Consider the following 21914-nt stretch of genomic DNA (forward strand, 5'->3'; position numbering starts at 1 on the left):
CATGTAAGCGCGCCACTCAAGGAGTGGGAGAAGGAGACACACACACACACACACACACATATTTACATGGCGCACATACACACGCAAAGAGAGCGAGAGAGAGAGAGCGCGCCTATTGCGGCGGAGGGCGCAGAAGAGGGTTGTTTTCTTTTTCTGCCGTGTCCGTTTTTTCCAACTTTCTGTCATTCAGTGGCTTTGCGCGTAAAAAAGCAAGCATAAGCGCTGGAATCACCAAGGATGACCAAGGTCCGGAGTTTCTCCTGCGCCAGGATCTGATTCGCTGCTCCACATACGGATTTGTTCATTTAAATGGTTTAGCACAAAGTTTCTGGAGAGAAAACCCCGAATATCCGCCTGGATTAATGTTCCAACACATGAGGATACCTGCTCCTGGAAGTGAATCACCTGTGATCGCTACAGTGTAGGATACAGCAGTTAGAAAGTACAGTGGAGTGGACGCGATGAGACGCGGGCTGTCAATGTTGATTGTTCATGACTTCTTTAATTCAAAATGTAATGCTATGGGGAGTTTTCTTTATTCCCTACAATAATCGCATACCGTGTAGTCTGTATGTTTTCGTGTGGTTTGGACGCTATTAAGTGTGCAGGACTTTTTGACCACCCTGTCTGGTTCAATGAGCTGAATTTAGACAAGCGGGGCTGAGTTATATGGTCTGGGGTGAGAGGCGAAGGTCCCGCTCGAACTGCATCCCAAGACCTGCTGTTTTGCAGTTTTTCAGCAGGGGGTGCTGCCTCCTTAGGAGTCAGAGGTCCGAGAAGGTCAACTCACATGGTCAAGTGGGTCGAAGTCGTTTCTTCCCCCCCCCCCACCCCCACCCCGAGTCAGTGTCTTGAGGCAGAGGGATAGTGGCAGGATGTTGACATTGGTGGGATAGTTATGGCACACAGGGACAGTAATATTTACATTTTGATACCATTCACATCTTGATGCTCTAAACAACTAAAAAGATGAATTATATGTAGATGGATGGTGTTTAGCTCCAGTGCCTCTTTACTGCAGGATCCCACAGACAGCGTTTGTGCCGGAAATGTCGGGACCCGTCAGGGGTGCTAATTTAAACTTCTCTATTTCACATTTTAAGTGTCCAACTTAAAGAATTCAGGAGCTATGCAGGCAGCCTGCGTCTGGATTGCCAGGTAATGTCAAAGTGTTTCAATTACGGATTTCGTAGTTCTTTAAAAGCTTGTTTCTTTTTAGTAATTTGTATTTAAATGCAGATGAATGTTTTTATGTAACTGTCTCATTCTCTGATGGGCCATTTAATCTCTCAATTTAGCAATATTGTGTTAGCATCACAGTGCTACGTACAGTACATTCTTGATTGTGTCAGTAAACAGTCTGTTTTTCTCTAGAGCTTCTGTCCTCTGGCTGTTGCTGTCAGACCTCCTGGACTGCCAGCGCTCAACAGACCAAAGAAGGGTGAGCAGCAGTTGCTTATGAAAATCAATAAATCTGTGAGCTTTTTGACACCCTCGTGCACGCGTTGCCAGACCTCCCTCGGATGTTTCCAGGAATTTTTTATGTTGTTTAATCAACCCGTCTGAACGCATGGTTGGCGCAGGCTGGTGGAACGCTCCTCCGCTTGGAGATGGCATGCATGATCGTGTCTCGTTGGCATAGCCAAACGCCGCCCTAAGTGATAGACTTTCACTCCTGCTTCCTCTGTCCCAGTGTGTGCAAGTCCCCCCCCCCCCCCACAGGGAACCTGACCAGGGTGCTAATCTGTTAAGTTGTAATGGGAGCATGAGAGGAAAGCTCTGTTGATTGCGGTGGAAACGAGAGGGCTTGTGTCAGCTGTCAGAGAGCCATCTCTTGACTTCTGGAGACTCAAGAACCACACGGAAGAAAACCAGTGGAATGCGCCTCGTCGATGAAGCTGACTGACAGATCGACTACCCAATCGGGTTAGAAGGGGGTGCAAGTCGGTGCAAGTCGGCTCAATGTGTTTCCGCTGGGGAGTCCAGCTGTGTGACCCACGGCTGACCCCGGGAGATGACAGTGGCGTTGAGTTACAAAGGCTGAGGGAGGGTAGGTCTGAATAGCTGCACAGGCTGATTGACACAAGAGGAACTTCCTGCCAACTGTCCCCAATGCGTCTGTATTCTCTCTCCATTTGCTAAAAGTCAAAGGCAGCTGAGCTTTTTAGTACGGCCATGTGTTTGCCCAGAGGTTGCTGTGAATGGAGACAAAGTGCTCCCTTAAAGAGTGGGATTTCCAAGCTGCTCGGCGGATAAAGCCGCCTTGGCACGAGGCTTCCCCCTGGCTGGTTCCTCAAACAGAGAGTGCAGTGATCGACGCTAATATGTCCCTGGCAAAGATGCACAGAGAGTTAGAGTCAACAGTGAGAAACACAGGTAGCCAATAGGGGAAAGGCCTTTAACAGACACCCACTAATCAGCCAAATCGGGGCTTTATAACCGTGAACAGAGGTCTGTTTCATGGACAGTGGTGGAGGCGGAGGGGCAGGATAGTCATGTTGATGAGATGAGGTCACTGACTTGAGCCTTGACACAACGCCATGATCCGGGGAGATTAAAGTCTTGTTGATGGAGGCTTTCCATCAGTCCCTGGCACGCACTTTGCGTGACGCTTTCCGGTGTCCTTAATCTCAGTTGTTTCATCTCCATGCAGGTTCCTGAGAGGGCAGCGCCCCAAGAGGAGTTCAGGGCAGAGCAGGGAGAAATTCAGGGCTCTTGGGGCGCCTGGGGGCCCTGGTCGACCTGCTCCCGGACCTGTGGAGGAGGGGTGCAGGAGCAGAGCAGGCCCTGCCTGCCTGTTTACACTCCGTCACAGTACCCCTCCAGGAGAGCCGGTGTTCACCCCCAGCAACCAGGCCACGTCATTTCAGCCCTGCGGCCAACGGTTCCTCTGCACCGCGACGCAGGCAGGTACTACAACAGCAGCAGTGGTGGCGATCTGAGGAAGGAGAAGGAGACCCGGCCCGGTGGACGGAGGTACTGTGTCGTCCTGCACTAAGTGAGATGTTTAAATCAGTGTGCTTACAACTGGTATTTTACCAAGTCTGGGATTGTTTTTATCTAATTAGAGGAAGTGTTTGGATTCAGATGGGTGACAAAAGAAAAAAAAACCAGATCAAATGAATGAAGAAACATTACAAATGCAGACGCTTCCAGACAGGACACGAGGAGTCAATACTTGATGAGTAACATTTATGGTATTGATATGCTTAGACCTTCACCCTCACCAGATTCCAAGCCAGTTGAACACCAATAAGAGATTTTGGAGCTGTGTTAGATGGCGCTCTCCACCACTACCATCAGCATTTCATTTTAACTTGTCACTTATCAGTAGCTAAAGACACAAGGTGCTGTGCAAATTGTCGCAAAAGAGTTTGTAATTATTGTGTATTTTATTTGGGTTCATATTCATTTATTTAACCTGAGTGGTAAACGAACGAAGTACTAAACTAACTGTCTATTGGAAGTAATTTCACGATCATGATGGTCAACGAGGAAGTCTTTTTCAGTCGTTCGTGTCTTTGTCAATATCTGCAATTCTTAAAAGAGCCTGTGCGGCTGTGCTGCATGCTGAGCAGCTCTGGTCTAAAAGTGACTCTTTGGAGCCATCGCTGTGGGCCGTCTAACTGCCATTCAGTGTGAAGCTAGTGTTTTATGGATGTCGTCAAAGGCTCGGCTTGTGCTTGGCAGCTTTGTGACCCCCTTCCTGTTGTGCTTGCCTTTAAACAAATAGCACTGACAGCTGAGTAATGGGGAATGGGGGGGGGGGCTGTTTGAGTTGGAATCTAAGGAGCCAAGCTACGACAAAAGCTCCCAGATCGTGACGCTTCTCCGATTTCCTTGTTTCGGATGAAGAACCGTGACAGTTTCCTCAGCCAAAGAAGAAACTTTGCTAAAAGATCAATTAAAAAGGTGTGGATCCAAATATGCTGCATGGCCTTTGTTGTACAATCTCTGGTTGGTTTTACGAGGTTTGATACTTTAATTTGACAGACGAAGGGGAACTGGATTCAATTCTAGTTAGCAGGGACGTGTGTGGGTCTAGAGATGGTGGTGACAACTGGCACAGGATTGGTCGAGTTGGTGATGTCATCATGTCTGTGTCCTCAGGAGGGTCACTCAGATCACCCCGGGGAGGTATGGCTACGGGAGAGCTCCTTACGTCACTCCATTGCAGACGGACACGGGCCAGACCCCTGGGACGGCTCGCCCCCACAGACAGAGACGCTCTGCTGCAGCTGACGCCCGCCAGTCCGCCGCTAGAGGCCACGGCAGCCACAGGTCAAACAACCTGGACCCCGCCAACACCTTCCATCGCCACAGCAGACCCAGGGCACAGCAGCCCAAACATAACCAAGTGTGGGCACCTCTCTACCAGCCTGGTTCGGTCAACCAGGTTCAGGTCCAGCAAGAGCCGCAGTCAAGCAGCCAGACGTCTGGTCGCCAGCAACACCAGGAGAGACCCTACAACCCCCTACCGAGTTCCTTCTGCACAGGGGAGCATGCTCACTACAGGATCTGCATCAGTAATGTATGCAAATCTGCACCGTCTTATTAATATTCCCAGCATGTTGGCTAGACATGGGAATTAAACAGATAAATAACATTACTGAGTTTTGTCATTGCTCTGATTTGTTTTCGATTCCTTTAATTCGTTTGTTGATAAAGCTGTGAGTGGAAGAAAATACTACATATTGATTTTGTAGAATTTATTTACAAAAAAAAGTGAGTGCAATTAAATAAAGAAGATGAGAGCAGGAGATAGAAGTGTAAGACTTACACAGACGGACCACTTATCGCAAGCTCGGTTTTTTCCACAGTGCCGGACGATGATAAAGACCCACTGTAGGTGGCGCAACTCAGCACTGAGCAAGGCATTGTGGGATTCCAGGAGCAAGATATTTGCTGGCTTGCGAGCATTGACACGCCCACCGCGACATGCTGGAAGGTGGTGGAGGCCGATATGTTAGCTTCTCACATAACCTCTGCAAAACAAACATTTGTTCGAGTTTAAAGCATGTAATACTGACACTAAATATTTAATGTTAATGCGATGACCCAGATATTATGCAAAGTAAAGCAGACCAGGGGCTTGTTTCGACAAAGGAGATACGGGGGGATGTCAGGGAGTTTGAGTTACACTGGCGAGCCTTCATCCAACTACTTTGGCAAGAGCTGCAAGCACAGGGTTAAAACTGGAGGTTGTCTGCAGCAGTCAACCAATGGCTGCAGAGCGTGACAATGAGAAATGTGAGCTTGCTGTGGTTACAAAAGGATTCACCTGTCTTTGTGTAAAATAAATGTATGTGTGTCTGATGTTTACGTGTGTTTCTGGTCCATCCTCAGGCCTGTCCTCCATCCAGCAGACACATCAGGGCTGTTCAGTGTTCTTCATACAACAACCGACCTTTCATGGGCAGATTGTACGAGTGGGAACCTTTCAATGAGGGTAGGTCATATGCAGCTCTAAGGACAGTTATGTATTTCCACTTTCAATTTTTGGAGACGAATAAAATTGCTTTGGTCATTTCTTTCCTCTGTGGCCCCCGGGGAGAGTAGTGTTCGCTGTTGTGCTGGCAACAGCTAATGGGGCTTCAGAAACGCCTCGTAAACATTTATATAAAAACTCTAATTTATGGTAAACAGTGAGGCTGTAATCATAACCATGTAGCTATAGTTACTTGAAAAACAACAAGGCCCTACATAACTGCCCTACATAATCATCCTCACAGTTCAAATAGTCAGATGTTAATGCTCAGCAGGTGATAGTTTGGAGCATCCTAACATTTGCTAATTAGCGCCAAACACAAATTGCAGAGTAGGCTGATGGGAATAGCATTCGTTTAGCTGATATTTTGTCATAAACGAAAGTACTGGACTGATTGAAATGTTGACCTGATGATGGTTACTGTCTCCAGAGTTGTTGAAGCCGTCCTTAGTGGGACATAAATGTGTGTACAGAGCAGTTTTGCCAGAGCAGATTGACAGTTTTCCATCCCAATCACAACTTAAAACCCAACCAATCGGCGCATATCCTAACCCTGCCACGAATCCTTGTCAGACCATAAAACCACAACATGTGCAATAGGAAACAAATCATAAGCATACAAAGCTTCACATCTTCACATCATATCCAAATGTTAAAAGAAGGCATCCCCAAATTTCATCTACCAGCCCAACGCTATTTTAATCAAAAGTAACCCGAACACTGGAACCGAATTTCATGACGATCCAATGAAACTACCAATGGCAAGCTCATGGTGGCGCGATAGTACAAGTCTGACTAACAGACCAACATTGCACGAGTTTAATAGAGGGTGAAAAGACAAATAGAAGAACAAGAAAGTAAGACCATACAGTCTGTCTATGAAAATATATACACAGTATGTCCTGCTGGTAAGTCTGAGGACGCTAGCCTAAAAAGTGCTCCAGGCTGCACAATCTTATGGTCTCACACAATTCACAATGAATCACATCTCCTCTGTCAGTCACATCTTCAGCTGCCCGACCTATGACCTACTATATGAACTAAGGTGTGTTGTGATGTAAGCGCTGCAGTGTGTCTGTTCGCTCACTGACAAATGTTCACCCATGCAAACCATCTGACCTCACTCACCTGAGGTATCCGGGCAACAGTCAAAACACCTCCTGCAATGTAATTCATCTGAGAACACAAATGGAACTCGCAGGCTCCAGATTAATATCCTGCCAAACGCGTGTGTATTTTGAGATCTGGTCTTTGTTTCGCAGACCTTGACTGACGGGTACTGCAGATGTAAAGATGAAATAACCTCAGCTAAATGTATGAGGTTGAGACTGGATTACTTGTCGCCCATCTTGAACAGTGCTTAAACGTGCTCTGGTACATCTGTTTAAGAAATACCTCACTTTTGGGCTTACAGTGTATCTAATTGATAAAGCACCTGAACAAAATGTAAAGAACAGGGATCGGGATCCTTTGTGGTCGCTCGCCGCTGTTTTTGTGTCACCAAATGAAACGTGGGATCTTCAGTTAAAATCACAGAGCTGGTTTCATACAAATGGGATCATTTGTAGGATGCGTTTTATTGTTTGTTTCGTCTAACTTTTGTGCTGACGTTAGCTGTGGGATATTATGAATTTGTACTCTCATGTAATTTAATAACTTATCAGACACTTTCCGAATCATTCTGAATTTGTAAACCCCATGTATCTGCTACTTTAGGGCACTTAAACACACATTATTTCTAAACTGTCGCCATGTTGCCGTACACTGCAGTTTTAAAGCAGCAGCCGAGGCACAAAGCAGGCATAACATTTTTTAATTTTTTGTCTAATCAATTGTTTTAGCGCTTTGACTGACTGGGATTAAAGTTAATTAAAAATAGTAGGCTTGTGTATTGGTTGCATTCGTACCATCGTGACATAATGTGGCCCTATGCACTGCACTTTTCACATCTCCAGTCTTTTGGGAATTTAAGAATTTGATTTGATTCATGGGATTACGTGACACCGCTATTCATCATACATCTTCGGGGCCTTACATTTACAAAGCATGTAGAAAAAAAAAGATAAACCTCAAATAGTTAAGTGTTGAATTGAATGTTAATATGTGACGTTCTTTTATTTATTGAGACACGGGATGAAAGTATTCTATTGACACAATAGATGTTAGGATGTAGAGTGATTTGTATTATGTGCTGTCAATCAAATGTCATTCATTGTCTTTTTTGCACTTATATCCCAAATAATATGTCATCAAAGTTTTCACAGTCTCCTAAATCTTTGCTTTCAGTTCCTGGGGATCAGCATTGTGAACTCAACTGCCGGGCCATCGGGTTCAGGTTCTATGTGCGACAGTCGGAGAGGGTGATCGATGGGACGCCATGTGGGCTGAATGATACTTCCCTCTGCGTGGTGGGGAAATGTTCGGTAGGCCGGTGTCTTTGCTTCCTTTCTCCTATGACTCTCCCCATGTCTACCAGATCCATGCGCTTTGCGAAGATATGTTGTGGAAAGCAATACATTTGCGTGTTGCTCATGCTAACATTAGCCTCCCATAAGCTTACTTTTTACAAGTTGACATTGTTGTTGGATCCGAACGTCCTTTACATTTTAATATCTGCCAACCAAAGTACAGTTAATAAGAGGACATGAATATATGAAGATCCTGGAAGTTTACTTTGCTCGCCAGCCAATAATTGAACAGGTGGTAGAAGTGTTTTGGCCAATATTTGGATGTTCTGTTACACTTTTTGGATAGTCCATGCTGCAACCTTGGAATATGGTTCATGCACATACAACTAAATCTGAAGGTTTAATCCAACCCACACATTTTAACTCTGTTCTCATTTAAATGAGATCATAATGACGTTGTAGTCACTTGATTTTAAATGGTGTATAAGAACTGGAGAATTAATCTCTGCTATGACCAAAATGTATCACACTTCAGGCAGTAGCTCGGGTGTAGTAACGGCTGTGACCACCAGAGGGCAGCATGGCATCAGAGTGAGAGGTCTTTGTGTGTGATGTGGAGGTTTCCACCCAAAGCAAGTGTGGGCCTTCTTATGGCTGGCTATGTAGGTGTGCTGGATTCACTTTGACGTTCTTTTAATCAAGGTTTAACTGGAAGAAATATGTTGGACAAAGAGCTAATTTCCAGTTGGTTTTTCCTTCTTTGCTCTGTCGACCCTGTGTATTTCCATTTGCCCGTAATCCGCCGACAATCTCAAGATGAAGGTTTAATCGACATGGAAAGCCCTCTGATCTCTTATTTTGGCTTTGATCACATTTCTACTGTTGACACACACACACACACACACACGACATGGTGATCCTCCGGAAGGGCTGAATTATTATTTCTAATAAGGGAAACTTAATTTGCATTTATAATCAAGCAATTACAGATCTGCAATAGATTAACCATTTACTCTCCTTCCTCAGACCACTGGCTGATTATTTGATGATTCAAACTCATCAGCAGTCTTTCAGGGAGATTTTTCAGAAGACATTTTTTCTCATCACTCTCTCCCCACTGGGATTTTCACAGCTGTTCCAGTCACTTGAACAGGAGATTTGCCCGGCTACAAGCCGAGAGATAAAACAACTGGGTCATTTTATTGAAATCATAACGTCGCTCATCATTGAAATGATACATTATTGTTGGAATTTGCTCTACTCTCCCCTCCAGTGGTAAGAGCACCCAACACAAACATGCCATGACATGTGGAATATACACTCTACATCGTGCTCAAAGCAAGAGATGCCATTGCACCCCGCTCTAGCAGATGTTTGAAGTGTCGGCCATCATGGGTGCCGGTTTGAATCAGCTGACGGTCAGCTGGTTTGTTGCACTCTGCTTGACCTGACATGATACTTTATGACTTGTTGAAATACTATAATAAATGAGGGTAAAAAATAAATGAACTAAACTTTTAAATGTAGCCTGATTAAAATCCAATTCTTGATCTCCAGATCACCACTTACTAAGGTGATCCTCTCTTGCGCCATCATGAAATTGATCTTCAGGTTTCAGGGAGAGATGTCTTCTATTGAGTGACACATATTGGATGGAATGCTGTAGTATTTGCGTAAGATATTCATGGTCCTTAGAGGATGAATTCTAAAACTTAGGTGATCGATTATCTTTTTCTACATGGCCACCAGCAGGTCTGAATACCAAGCTGTCAAATTCTTTGGTTTATGACCAGATAATTGCAAAGCTAATGACATTCCCTTCAGCCTCAACTGTACTTTGTAATAACTAATGACCAAATGTTAGCATGCTAACGGGCTAAACTAAGATGGTGAACCTTATACCTATTAGCATTCTGACATTAGCTTTTTTGCTTCAAGAACTGCCATACCTAAGTTCAAATGTCACAAGTCCGCTACCGTGGCTGGAGACAGGCTTGTTAAATGATGACACAGTAATGACATGGTAATACTGCCTACTGTAATGATATTGCATAACTAATAATAATTTAAAAGTGCACCCTCAACTCTACAATTGCCAATCAGGCTGGTGAAAATTGTCTAATATATTACACAGTTTTTAACAGTTTTGATCCACTTTGAAAGACATCGTATCACACTCTGACATGTTATTTCGTCGGCCAGCTGTTAGCCGATGTTAGCTTGTCAGTGGCTAACTTGAAATGCTGTTGTTTCTGTAGCTGCTCCAGCAGACAGGGTCCATGTGGAATAAGTGCTGTTTTGATGTGGCCCTGGTGGCTTCCAGCTCTGCCTAGGAGCCAACCAGCTGCTGTGCTCAGTGGAGTCCGGTGTATGAGTTAACTGTTTGATGGTCTCTAGCGTTGGAATATCATAGCGTCAGTATTTTTTAACAGGTGTGTTTAATTCATCGTGAGTGAGCACATTTGCTGAATTCTCTGGTGAAAGTCAAGCTGCGTGAGTGAATTTTGCAAGCGGGTCACTGAACAAACATTCATCAGATTGTATTTTACAACATCCATGACCGCCGGTTGCAGTTGTTTCTCTGTGGTAAAGCCAGTTGTGGTGGAATCCAGACAGTTTGATCAGTTTCTGAGCTGACGAACAACGATGACAGATCAAGATTGATTGAAGTTTTTGGTTCATGTGGGAAAGCTGCTATGGAAAAAAAAAATCATCATCTAGTTTGATTCTTGTTTATGTGGTTGTTATAGCAATACCCCCTTTTACAGCTCTGGTTTTTCAATGTCCTCGGTTCTCTGTCATATTTCATACAAAAACTGCACATGTTCTTTTGTGTCAACCAGTAACAGTGACCAGGTTAAAACCGAAAAGGTGTAAAAGATAAAGTGTAATTAACTAAACAGATATCTATTTAAGTCCCAACTAACAGAACGGAAACTCTTCTTTACTATATACTGTAGATCTATAGGTTTCTGTCGAACTCGGCACTAAGAAGCAATATCCTCAAAGTCTGACCTACCAGGTGCTCTGATAAGATAAGATAAGATAAAATAATCCTTTATTCGTCCCTCAGTGGGGACATTACAGGATTACAGCAGCATTGCTCACAAGTAAAAAAGAAAAGATAAAAATCAAGTAATATAATAAACTAAACAGTAAAACAGTAATAAAATAAGACAGTAAAGAAGAATATTAAATATTCCAGTATATACAGAATATACAGACGGAATAAAAATATAAGATAAATACTTAAAGTATTGGATATTGCACGGATTAGATATTGCACCAGGTGAATGAATTAAAGTGTTCAGAAGTGTTCAAAGTGTTCGTGTTCAAGTGTTCGTGTTCAGCGTGTTAGTGGTCTACCGACAGCAGTTTGTTGTGCAGCCTGACAGCAGCGGGGAGGAAGGACTTGCGGTACTTCTCCCTCAGACTCCGGGGGTGAATCAGCCGGTGACTGAAGGAGCTGTGCAGAGCTGCCAGAGTGTCCTGCACGGGGTGGGAGGCGTGGCTCATCAGGGATGAGAGCTTCGCCATCATCCTCCTGTCTCCCACCACCTCCACAGTGTCCAGTGGACACCCCAGCACGCTGCTGGCCTTCCTCACCAGTTTGTCCAGTCTCCTCCTGTCAGCTGCCGCGATGCTGCTGCTCCAGAAGACCACTCCATAGAAGATGGCTGATGCCACCACGGAGTCCAAGAGGGTCTTCAGGAGTGCTCCCTGCACCCCAAAAGACCTCAGTCTCCTCAGCAGAAAGAGTCTGCTCTGTCCTTTTTTATAAAGAGCGTGCGCGTGGTCAGTCCAGTTTATTGTTCAAGTGAACACCCAGGTACTTATACGACCTCAATGTCCAGTCCCTGGATGCTCACCGGTGTCGGAGGAGGGCGTTTGCCCCGGCGGAAGTCCACCACCAGCTCCTTGGTCTTGCTGGAGTTGATGTGGAGGCGGTTCCGCTGGCACCATCCTAAAAAGTCCTGGTTTAGTTCCCTGTATTCTCTGTCATCATCGGCGGAGATGATTTTCTACTTATTCAAACAGAGGGGATCCAGCGGGTCAGGGCCTGTCCCCCCAAAACACATTGATGACATTGTCAAGAAGCAGCTAGTCGTCAAAATGTGTGACTTTTTCTTGAAAAAAGAATCACTTTGCTCTCTGTACAGATAGATGGGTGTATATCTTTTATCCATTCATCATTTAAACATCTACTGTTATTGAAATCACTCATACAAAACATGTTATGGCCATTTCAAGTGGGTGGTTGACAACACATGCACTTGGTTGGACAAAATAACTGCACACGTACCAGGTATGGAGTGTGGACTGGTAGCTGGAGAGGTGCCAGTACATCTGCTGGCCACTGATGAGCAAGGCACCAAACCCCCTCTGGTCACTGTGCCATGTATTCAGCAGCCTCACATGCTGATATCACTCCACATTTGATGCAAGGTCCTGTGTGTGTGTTTGTGTGTGTCTGGCTGTGGGAAATTAACAATTTTTATTCCCCTTAATATAGACATAGATAAGATATTGATTGAATCGTCACATAGAGTCACATATTGTCGATTTTAAGTCCTCTATTTGTGGGATATTACAGTGCAGGAGTAGGGATTATTGCCTTGGTTCGAGTTTGAGATTCTTAATCATGACAATGAAAACAAATTCATTCAAATCATTTGGACTGTGCTCTTTTTCTTAGAGGGAAACATTTCATTTTCCATGCAAACAAAACCACCGATGGTTGATGGATGTGTGCTTGTTGCGGTGACGCACTGCTGCTGATTACAGAGGGAAGCACACGGCCACATTGTGTGGTCCCCAATACTTCTCCCTGACACCTTTCCAGCAGCATGAATAACAACCCAGCTCTGTCCATTTGACCTTTGGCTCCTGGTGCCACTGCAGGTGTCCATGTCAGATTTTCAGAATCTGACACAGTGACACCCTCAAAATTGGCCTGTTAGAGAGACTCACGTCTCCTTTCCCTTAAGGAAGTTAGAGAGTCTCACGTCTCTCTGACTAATGAGGCAAATCAAGGTCTTTTGAGGTCCGTACCCCTAAAGTTTTGGACTGTGGCACTGCTGCTGTGCAGCTTTGTTTGCTGTGTAGAGGACTGTAGGGATGATGTATTTTTGTCGGCCAACCCCAGAAGTACTTGTTCCCTCGACACAAGAAACAATGGGATTTTTCCATTGGATTTTTGAAATATTACAGAAAAGTATACACAACGAGGCTGTAAGGGTGGACTAGTTTGTCGTCTCCTTCAGCCGCTTGCCAGCAAACACCTTTTTTAAGACTTGTAAAAGCTTCAAAATTCATGAGAGGGGTATCTACTATATTATTTATTTAAAATTTTATATTTTATTTAAACTCTTCAGAGTATATTTAAGATCAGATGAGATGAAACTGTAAAACACAGTTTCGTCTTGCTTCACAAGTATTTATCACTCGATTGTGTGATGGAACTCATCACCAGCATGTTAACTGCCCCCTTGTGGTGTAGTATGCTATTACCCAGAAAAGTCTTAAAAACATAACAACACTCATATTGGCTCCAACACTGTTTGATTCCATTCCGGTTCAAGCACAGTGTTTTCATATGTAACTTTCAAAATGTTTTATTTTGTACTGCATTTGATCAAGCGTTGCATGTAAACTGAGGAGAGAACTACGTAAAAATAGTGAAATAATAGGAGTCATGACGTTTGAGAGTTTTGTCGAGTGTATCTAATATCCAGATATCCTTTTGATCAGCTTTTTTAGGTTCCCCGTTTGTCTTTTACAAGTGGAAAAGCTGTATATAGATGTGAGTGCGGACACGTTAACAGCCAGCTCTGAGGCACTGAACCCCCCTCCCCCCCCTCCCGAATGTGGTTCCTCATTTCAGACAAACGGTGAAAGAAAGATCCCTTTATGGTGGGAATTCCATTCAGCCGCGACTTCTCTCCCTTTGTACCAAGGAAGGGCATTTGAGAAGGGTGGTGTGTTCTTAAGGGCCGATCAATGAGCACTCACTTCCCCTGCTGGCGGTGGTGGGCCCCGCTGAGGGGAAAACTCTATCAAGCCCACTACTCTAGACCCGGTAGTGGCTTTACTTTGCACCAGCCTACTTCCTGCTGCTCTTCGCAATTTGGAGGGAGACGATGATGATGATGAAGGATGGTAGAAAGAAGTCTGGTTACATGCAAACATGTGGATGATAAATGTGCCAAATACAGCATGAGCCCATATGTTTCAATTCAGGAGGGGTCTCCGTCAACATGGAGCTGACTGATTTCGGAATGGATTTTGACGTATTGCTCTTAATAAAGATGACAGATAGAATGTAGGCTCTGCACGACCCAGCGTGGCCACGGTCTTCCTCTCAGCACTGGCATGCTTCCCGGCACCCAGAGGCCCCAAACTCATCAGACAACATCCCGAGCCCCACTCCTCGCTTCTCTCCTCTGACAGCTGCATCTGTTTTGTGCATTGCCCGCTGCGGTGCACTGGGACGGGCGGACTTGTTAAAAGGAGGATGAGTGCTCTGAAATACAGCCTGCCCGGCGAAGACGAGTGGAGATACCTCAATCCCATCTCTCTGTCACGGCAAGCCCCAGCTGCTGCACGCTCGCAGGGTGTTCCCCGCCATTACCCGCCGCAGATGGTTATGGGTTCATGTCGGCGGAGCCTGTCGTCGGTTGTCGGACATGTGCGGTGACATTTATGATGTGGTATTTGCTGAGGAAAGGTGCTGTCTTTGCAATTAGTGCTGGTGACATCAGACCAGGTATGTTCACTGCTGCGTTGCTCCAGGGATGGCAGTGTTGGTTGGTCAGTCCTACACTTTGAGAGTGAATATAGATGTGTGCTGCTTAATTTATCCCTCGAATAGAGATACTGTTTCTTCGAGCTTCCCTCCACAGGGAGTCAAAGGTCAGGTTCAGCGACAGCCCTGGAGCTATAGAGACACAGCGCCCTGTGTTAATGACACTTGTTGGAGCACTTGCCGCTGGTAAGGGGCTGTGGGAAATCCAGTCGGAGGACGGTGAAGACAAATGGTGTTTGAGAAGTTGTGCTGCGAAGGGGATGACAGATGGATGACTTAGCTGGGCCCCGCTGGCTGTCACTGGCCCACGTCGGCCCCGACCGGCTCTGTGTGACCTGTGCAACTCCGGGAGCGTTTAACCGTGTGAGAGGGGCTTCCTTCAAGCTGTGGAAAAGCAAAGCATTTTATGGGATCTCCATTTGACGTGTTCCATCACTCTGTATCCTGTCTTTTTTTTGTTTTTGATTTGTTGATTCCTGTCATTTTCTAATTTTTTTTTAATCCTGTTTGCTACTGAAACACACAGAAATAAGTGAACTAGTTTGTTAGAGCTATAGGGACATTATTGCTTTCACGCTTTTTTTGGTTATATTTCCATGGTGCCACATGGGACTGCGGTTGAATTTCCATTTCCTGGTCGTATTCTGGCAATTCAGCACAACGACAGCTGGGCCAGCGTCTTCAAATATTTGTGTCAGCAAAAAAAAAAAAAAGAAAGTATCTGCACAATCAGATGCACGATTGTTTTCTCAGTCTAAATGACTTTCAAAAATACATAGACTTACTTCACTAGAGATTATGCGCAGATGAAGGAAGTTTATTCCCAAATGAAGCAGAAAAATTGAAACATTGCGAAGTTAACTCCCTTGTGGAAGACAAGTTCCATCTTTTACATCCTCAATATTTGTTATTATTCGTATTCTGTTTTGCTATGTCCAGATGTTCTGTGATGCTTTTCCCTCTTTAGCTTTGCCTTGCCAGGGTCATCATGCATCTCCCCTTCACAGCGTGCTGACTCATGATATCATGATGATGTGTTGAATGTGTGGTTCTGTCTGATAGCTGCACAGCTGATGTGGCTGAAGCACAGCAGGTTTGAGCTCTTCAGTGATCAAGACAACTCTTCAAGATAAGATATGCAGGTGTGAGAGTGTGTCAGTGGATGTTGCACTTACCAGGTACGTGCAAGTATTTTGTGAGACTATATCTGTTTTGAATCATCATAAATGCCTATTTATAAATGTGCATTTCTAGGTCAGCATGTGTTCGTGTGTGTGTGCGCTCGTGGATGTGTAAATCTGCTGCTGAGTGTGTGTAACGGAGAGCTGGTCTGTGCTCGAGGTTCCCTGCTGCTCAGGGTCAAGCCCCGTCGTAAATTAGACTCTTATCGAATGGCGTCTAACTGCTTTATTAACAAAAGGCCTCCAGCAGGTGCATAGAGACAAATGAGTTTACAAGGAACTTGTCCGGTCTTTTTGTCCATTGGCTCGTCAGTCAGTCTCAGGATTGTGCTTCACAAGAGCTTCTTGTTGAGGTCAAGACTACTGAGTCAGGAATGGGCCCTTGTCTGAAAACAGATTTCACGAGAAAGGACAACGTCAAAGACAACACCATGTATTTGGAGATTGTGTATGTTTGGATTGTCAAAATTCCACCTTTAACAATCACCTATCTGCTTTAAAGGGGTCCTGGTGTCACATGCCCATCTGCATCTTCACACTGAGAGCAATATGACCAACAAACACACCGGAAGACCGATGGCTTCCCGTAAAGCTACGGAGTGAGACCTTGTCCGAGATGTATCGATGGTCAACGAGTTTGCCATGGGCTGTGAAGAGCATTTCATTCACTCACTTTACATTTTCTTGACAAGCGGTTCATCGCAGCTGTTTCTAGCTCTGTGCTGGAGAGTTACAGTAATTATTTCATGTTCCTCCTGCAGACTGTGTCATCCACCATCAGCTGTTTGTTGTTTAATAGACACGGCTTTCCTAAGCCACACCTTCTCTCTCCCAGTCCAAATCTCCTCTAGACCTGCTTTATTCATTAACCCGGCTCCCTCCACTGCGCTCCTGCCGTATTCAGTCAAATACAACAATCTTAGGACCTGCATGGCTGGCTCTGCTGACTAATATGTATCCCAGATGCACAAAAATCATGCGTTTTCTCTCCACGCTTTACGCCTTGTCTTACTACTTTTGCTGCATTAGTTTATAAGTTGATAGTCTCGTATTCTGTTCATAAGAGGCAGATCGAATGAATAGAGATGTTTAAATGTGATTGAAAAGCAACAGATTTGTTCGAGATTGTGAATATGGCTGCGGACGTGTTCCTGCATCCTCCTTTCTCATCTATTTCAGTGTGAAGCATGATGTAAGCCAGATTAATGGCAAAGGCAGCATTACATCTGTCAGGTAGAGCGTGTCCCACCGAGGCCACACCTGCATAAACTGTTTGCCGTCACGGTTCTGCTAATGAGCTTTGGATTTAAACGTCCTTCAAAATTGCCCCAAAAGAGACTGGAAGCGTGACAGAAAATAAGAACTGAATACAGCGATTGTATTGAGCACGTGCCTGCCGGACACTGACAGCGTTCTGTGCAGTGACGTTGAACCCACCTGCTGCAGAGCACGACTTTGACGCGTGTGTGCGGGTCGGAGACCGGAGGAATCAGGGGGCCCCCAAGAGCCGAGGTTGCTTCGGGGCCGACCCACTCGTTGAAGGAAAGAAAGAGCCCAGGGGTGTACTGGAGAGTCAGCCTGGCCCTGCTCGAGGTGGCCAAGGTGTGAATTGTTAAGTATATTGCCGACATGCGTATCATCACAAAGCAAACATCTGGCAATCCGTTCAGCAGACTTGTTGCAAAGTGTGAGTGCACACATAAAGTCCGAAACTTCATAGTAGCTGTTCATTTTAATGGGGATATAGTTTTACTGTGAGCTTGTGTTTAAAACTGCTAATCTGCATCCTCCTGAAGGACTGTTATAATTAAGTCATTTTTCCAGACTTTTACGAGTTCTGTATGCGATCACTGCACACGAGGCCGACAGCCGCAGCAGTGCTGCTTTTTAAGGTTATTTTCATTTTCGAATATCTTACTATTCGAAAATATATTCATTCCTTTACAGCCATACATTGCATGTTGCCCCTTTTTAAACCTAATTTACAACCAACTTGATATGAAATGCATTACACTGTTAATAATTAGTTGCATCAGTGTGGCCGAAGTGTTTCTGTCTTTCTCTGATAATATATGCGGAGAAATGATTACACCAAATAACTTCCAAACCTGAAGAGATTTGATGTCAGTGTGTACATTTGAATGTGTTCCAGTAGAGTAACAGTCATGTTACGAAAAGCAGGCGAAATAACTACAATATGTGAATGACCGACAGAAAACAAGTGTTTTATTCACACCCTTTTACAACATAAATGACAGTAAACGAAATTAAATAACGTACACAGTGTATAAACGCTGCTCAAAAGCAACTCAAAGTCTCACCAGTAAAGTATTCAACCGGTTTTATGTCTTCTCAGTATTTTTATATTGTATCGTCTTGTCAGTCCGTCTCCTTCCCGCTCCTCTCCTTGCGTTCCCACCATGTGTGCCGTTGTCCTGGGCCGTCTGAGACACAGCCCTTCAGTGCATACAATGGGACTTTCGCAGCAGCCTGTTATGGTCTCCGGGTGCCACTTCAAAACAGGACAGTTTTCAATTATCTCGCGCTTGTTTCCAGAAGTCTCTTTGTGTAGAATCGGGTCCAGCCGCAATGTCCCAGATGTGTAAAATCAGATCGTATCAGATGAGAAGTGTTCTCCTTTCCTCAGTAAAGTATATCCTGGTCAATTAGGATTTAATGTCGTGGAAACAATGGTGGCGCAATAGGAAAACCATATGATGAGTCTGGTCTTTTTGGCTGCATCAGTTGTGCTTCCAGCATTGCGACGTGGCTTGAAATGAAGTATTTGGTTGGCGTTGGGTGGAGGGTTCGAAGAGGGCAAAGGGATCTTTTTGTTATCCCTAGAAGATGGCCTGCCCACCTGCCAATTACATCCACACAATTTTAACCATAGCGCTTTTGCTTACACATCCATTCCAGCAAGAATTTCCTTCCTCTCTTACTTTTTCTGTCACATTGAAAAATATTCCCCGAAGCTTCCTATCTGGGTTCCAAATTGCTGTCAGCGGTAGCTGCCACAGTCTCCGTCCTGCGTTCTTTCCCTCCCGCCTCTCTCTCTCTCTCTCCCCCCCCCCCCTATTCATTTTCTACCTCTCCCTCCTCTAAAAAAGCCCCTGTCCCCCCATTCAGTACCTCCCCCAGGTCAGTTTACAAGGGGGAGCTCGTAGAGATCAGCTCCGTAGTGAGAGAGGTTTTTGGTTTTTTTTGGCCATTCTCAGAGAGGCAAGAGGAAGAGGCTGACTGGTAGCAGCCACTGGATTCGTGATTCGAAACCCTGAGTGACTAGTTGGAGCTTTTCTGCAGCCACGTGAGAGAATGCTGTCAGGACTCGCTCTCCTGCTGCTCGTCTGCCTCCACATGCGTGTGCAGGGGAAGCCGCGGTCTCAGGTAGGACCTGCTCCACCTCTGCCGGGTCCTGGAGGAACCTGGGAGAGCCTGGGGATCCCCACTGACACTAACACTCTGGCTTTAAGAGTTGCAGTTGCAAAGTTTCTTCGGGACTCTTTGCAGTGAGGTTTGGGAAGTTGTCGATACCCTTCTGCAGCCATGTCATCGAGATAAATTCTGTACAAATATTGGACTTGGTGGTTAAAGTAGATTGGGTTAAGACATCTAAATTGACGGCTGTAGATGTAAGTAAGCCTGGTACTCATACACAAACATTTTCTAGTGTTTATATGCAGCAGTGGACGGTGTCACTCCATAACTCGGACTGTCGGTGCGGCCCCATGATGCTGAGTGGAAGTATTTACAGTGTGGCTGTTTTCACTGTGGCTCTGCTTGCTCTCTGAGCGGTTTATTTTTCCACTGCACATTCACAGGCTACTTGTGGGATTAGATTTCCTTCCGAGTGGAAGACTCGGTGGTCAGGCCTGTCCTGGGACTATAAAGATGTACTTGGAACTCTTATTAGGGATAGACTGCAACCCCGAATTAGCCTGTCGCTGCCTGTGGCGCTGCTCGGTTAGTTTTAGCTCACCTGGTGTTTGCTGATGATTAATGAGGCCGCTGAGGTGCCTGAGGTCTTTAATGCAAACTTTTGCAGTGCCAAGGTTTGGATGAGGATGTCTGTGCCAGCTTTATATGACTCTAAACTGCATAGCTATCAATTTCATATGAACGTTGGAATCTGTCAATGGAGAAAATGCAGGTTGAGTTCCTCTTGTGATATTTTGTGTGAGCACTTGGATGTTTGGGGGCAAAAAAGCAGTTTGAATTTGAGTTGTTGTGGGTTTGGAGAAGTCAAGTTGACGTAGTCATCATGAATGTTTTATCCAAGTCCTACGCTTTGTGGAAAAATGATAATGATGATTTCCTTTACATATTTTTGGTCTTTTCTTATCTTATTATTAAAACTCAAAAGGTAGAAACCTGTCACTTTGCCACAATGCGTTTGCACATTTGATGAGGATGACAAAATAAAGAAATGAGCAAAAAACATAATTATTTCGCTGTATAAGTAAAATAATAATAATAAAAAAAAAAATATATATATATATTTACATGTAGACCAGAGCGGTCCTAAGCATAGGTGATATAGGCGACTTCTAGAGATGCCCCAAATGTGGGAAGAAAAAACTTTTGTAAATTTCTAATTCTTTACTAATACAATTGTATTACTGTTATATAGAAATAATACAAAAAACATTATAACAAACCCTAACCCTATTAAATAGGCCCTATTTCCCAGGTTGCCTGCATGGGACACTAGCTAAAATCTTGCCAAGGGCCCCATATTGCTCAGGGCTGGCTCTGTCTGAGACCTCAAAACAGAAGTAAATCATCACTTGCTGTAGTGGACAATGTCACCAGCTCAAAATCATGTTTATTAGCAAATTCCTGTTAAATTGTTCAAATTTAAAGCTGGTACTTGGTACACTCAGCCATAACTCAGTGTGATTTCTGAGCTGTTTAAAGAGGGCCTGGAGTGACCCCTAACAGAACAGAACAGGCACAAATTACCAACCACAGTTAGTGCAGCTAATGCCAAAATAACAGTGACATAGTTTGACACTTTGGTTATCTACTTGAAACGGTAAAGTCCTCCTGTCAGCCTGTCATCAGTCTGTGTCTTTTGCGGATGTCCTCAGTGGGAATCAAACCCATTACCTCGCAGTGTTAATGCCCAGCAGAGACCAATCTCTATGAGTATGTGTTTTTCACTCTGATCCCAAAGAAGTGCATCCAAATCGTCGGAGTGATGTCAGGAGAAACCCTACGCGTTTGTACGGCTGTATATGCTCACATGCTATTTCTGAGCGTTTTACAAGCGTGGGAGCCTTTAACCAAGACGCTCTGCCCTTCGCCCCGTGCTGTGCGGGCAGTTTGCGGGGTGTTCATGACGCCTCCTTTTACTGTTGGGGTCAAAGGTCTCACCACGCATGTTTACTACCTCTCTCTGGGCGACAAATGCTCGTGCTCGTAGCTTTTAGGATATCCCGCAGATATGATAAGCTGATGTGAGTTTTGAGAAAGAGCACAAACAGCTACAGTGTAATGCAATTTGGAAATTTGTTGGAACCAGAACTGCTCCTTTTTTTGTCCTCAGCTCATCCCTTCCTACGTTACAGTAAATAATCCAGGCTTGTCTGTGCTCCCAGTTTGGTTGGACACATGTTGCTATTGGTTTTCATGAAATGCTATGTTGTGGAGTGTGGAAAGCAGAGTGATTACGACCCAAAACACCAGAACTTGTGTTTCTATTTATGGTTACAAACCACGGTAAGTCCAGTTAGTGTTCCCATTATACCAGAGCCAGAATGAAATCTGAGGGAAACGGAGAAATTGAATAAATCTGTGAGTTTTGAGCCATTGATGAAGTCACATCTTCCATATCGTACATGCACAGCCGGGCCACAGTCGTGGCTTGATTCCTCTCAAAGACTGTAAATATGAAGAGGACTGAGTTTGGTTCTTTGGCCGTCGCCATCTTGGCTTTTTTCAAGCAGAAGTGACATGAGAGGATGAAGCTAAGCACAACAAACACTGAATCTGACACCTGTAGGGGACCAAATTGTTACAATTAACTTCCA

At 44.7% G+C, this 21914-nt stretch overlaps 1 protein-coding gene across 1 annotated transcript in view; it reads left to right on the plus strand.

The window, feature by feature from the left end:
• Nucleotides 1–762: 762 nt before the first annotated feature.
• thsd4 (thrombospondin type 1 domain containing 4) overlaps nt 763–21914 on the plus strand; it is a 39781-nt gene continuing 18629 nt past the window's right edge. The window contains exons 1-6 of the mRNA XM_079287604.1: nt 763–1158; nt 1375–1441; nt 2654–2976; nt 4111–4531; nt 5347–5449; nt 7775–7911. Coding sequence (XP_079143730.1) covers nt 1130–1158; nt 1375–1441; nt 2654–2976; nt 4111–4531; nt 5347–5449; nt 7775–7911 — 1080 coding nt within the window. The 5' untranslated portion in view covers nt 763–1129. The remainder of the gene's footprint in view (nt 1159–1374; nt 1442–2653; nt 2977–4110; nt 4532–5346; nt 5450–7774; nt 7912–21914) is intronic.

Source organism: Melanostigma gelatinosum (assembly GCF_949748355.1).
Source record: "Melanostigma gelatinosum genome assembly, chromosome: 2".
In the NCBI taxonomy this organism is placed as follows: Eukaryota; Metazoa; Chordata; class Actinopteri; order Perciformes; family Zoarcidae; genus Melanostigma; species Melanostigma gelatinosum.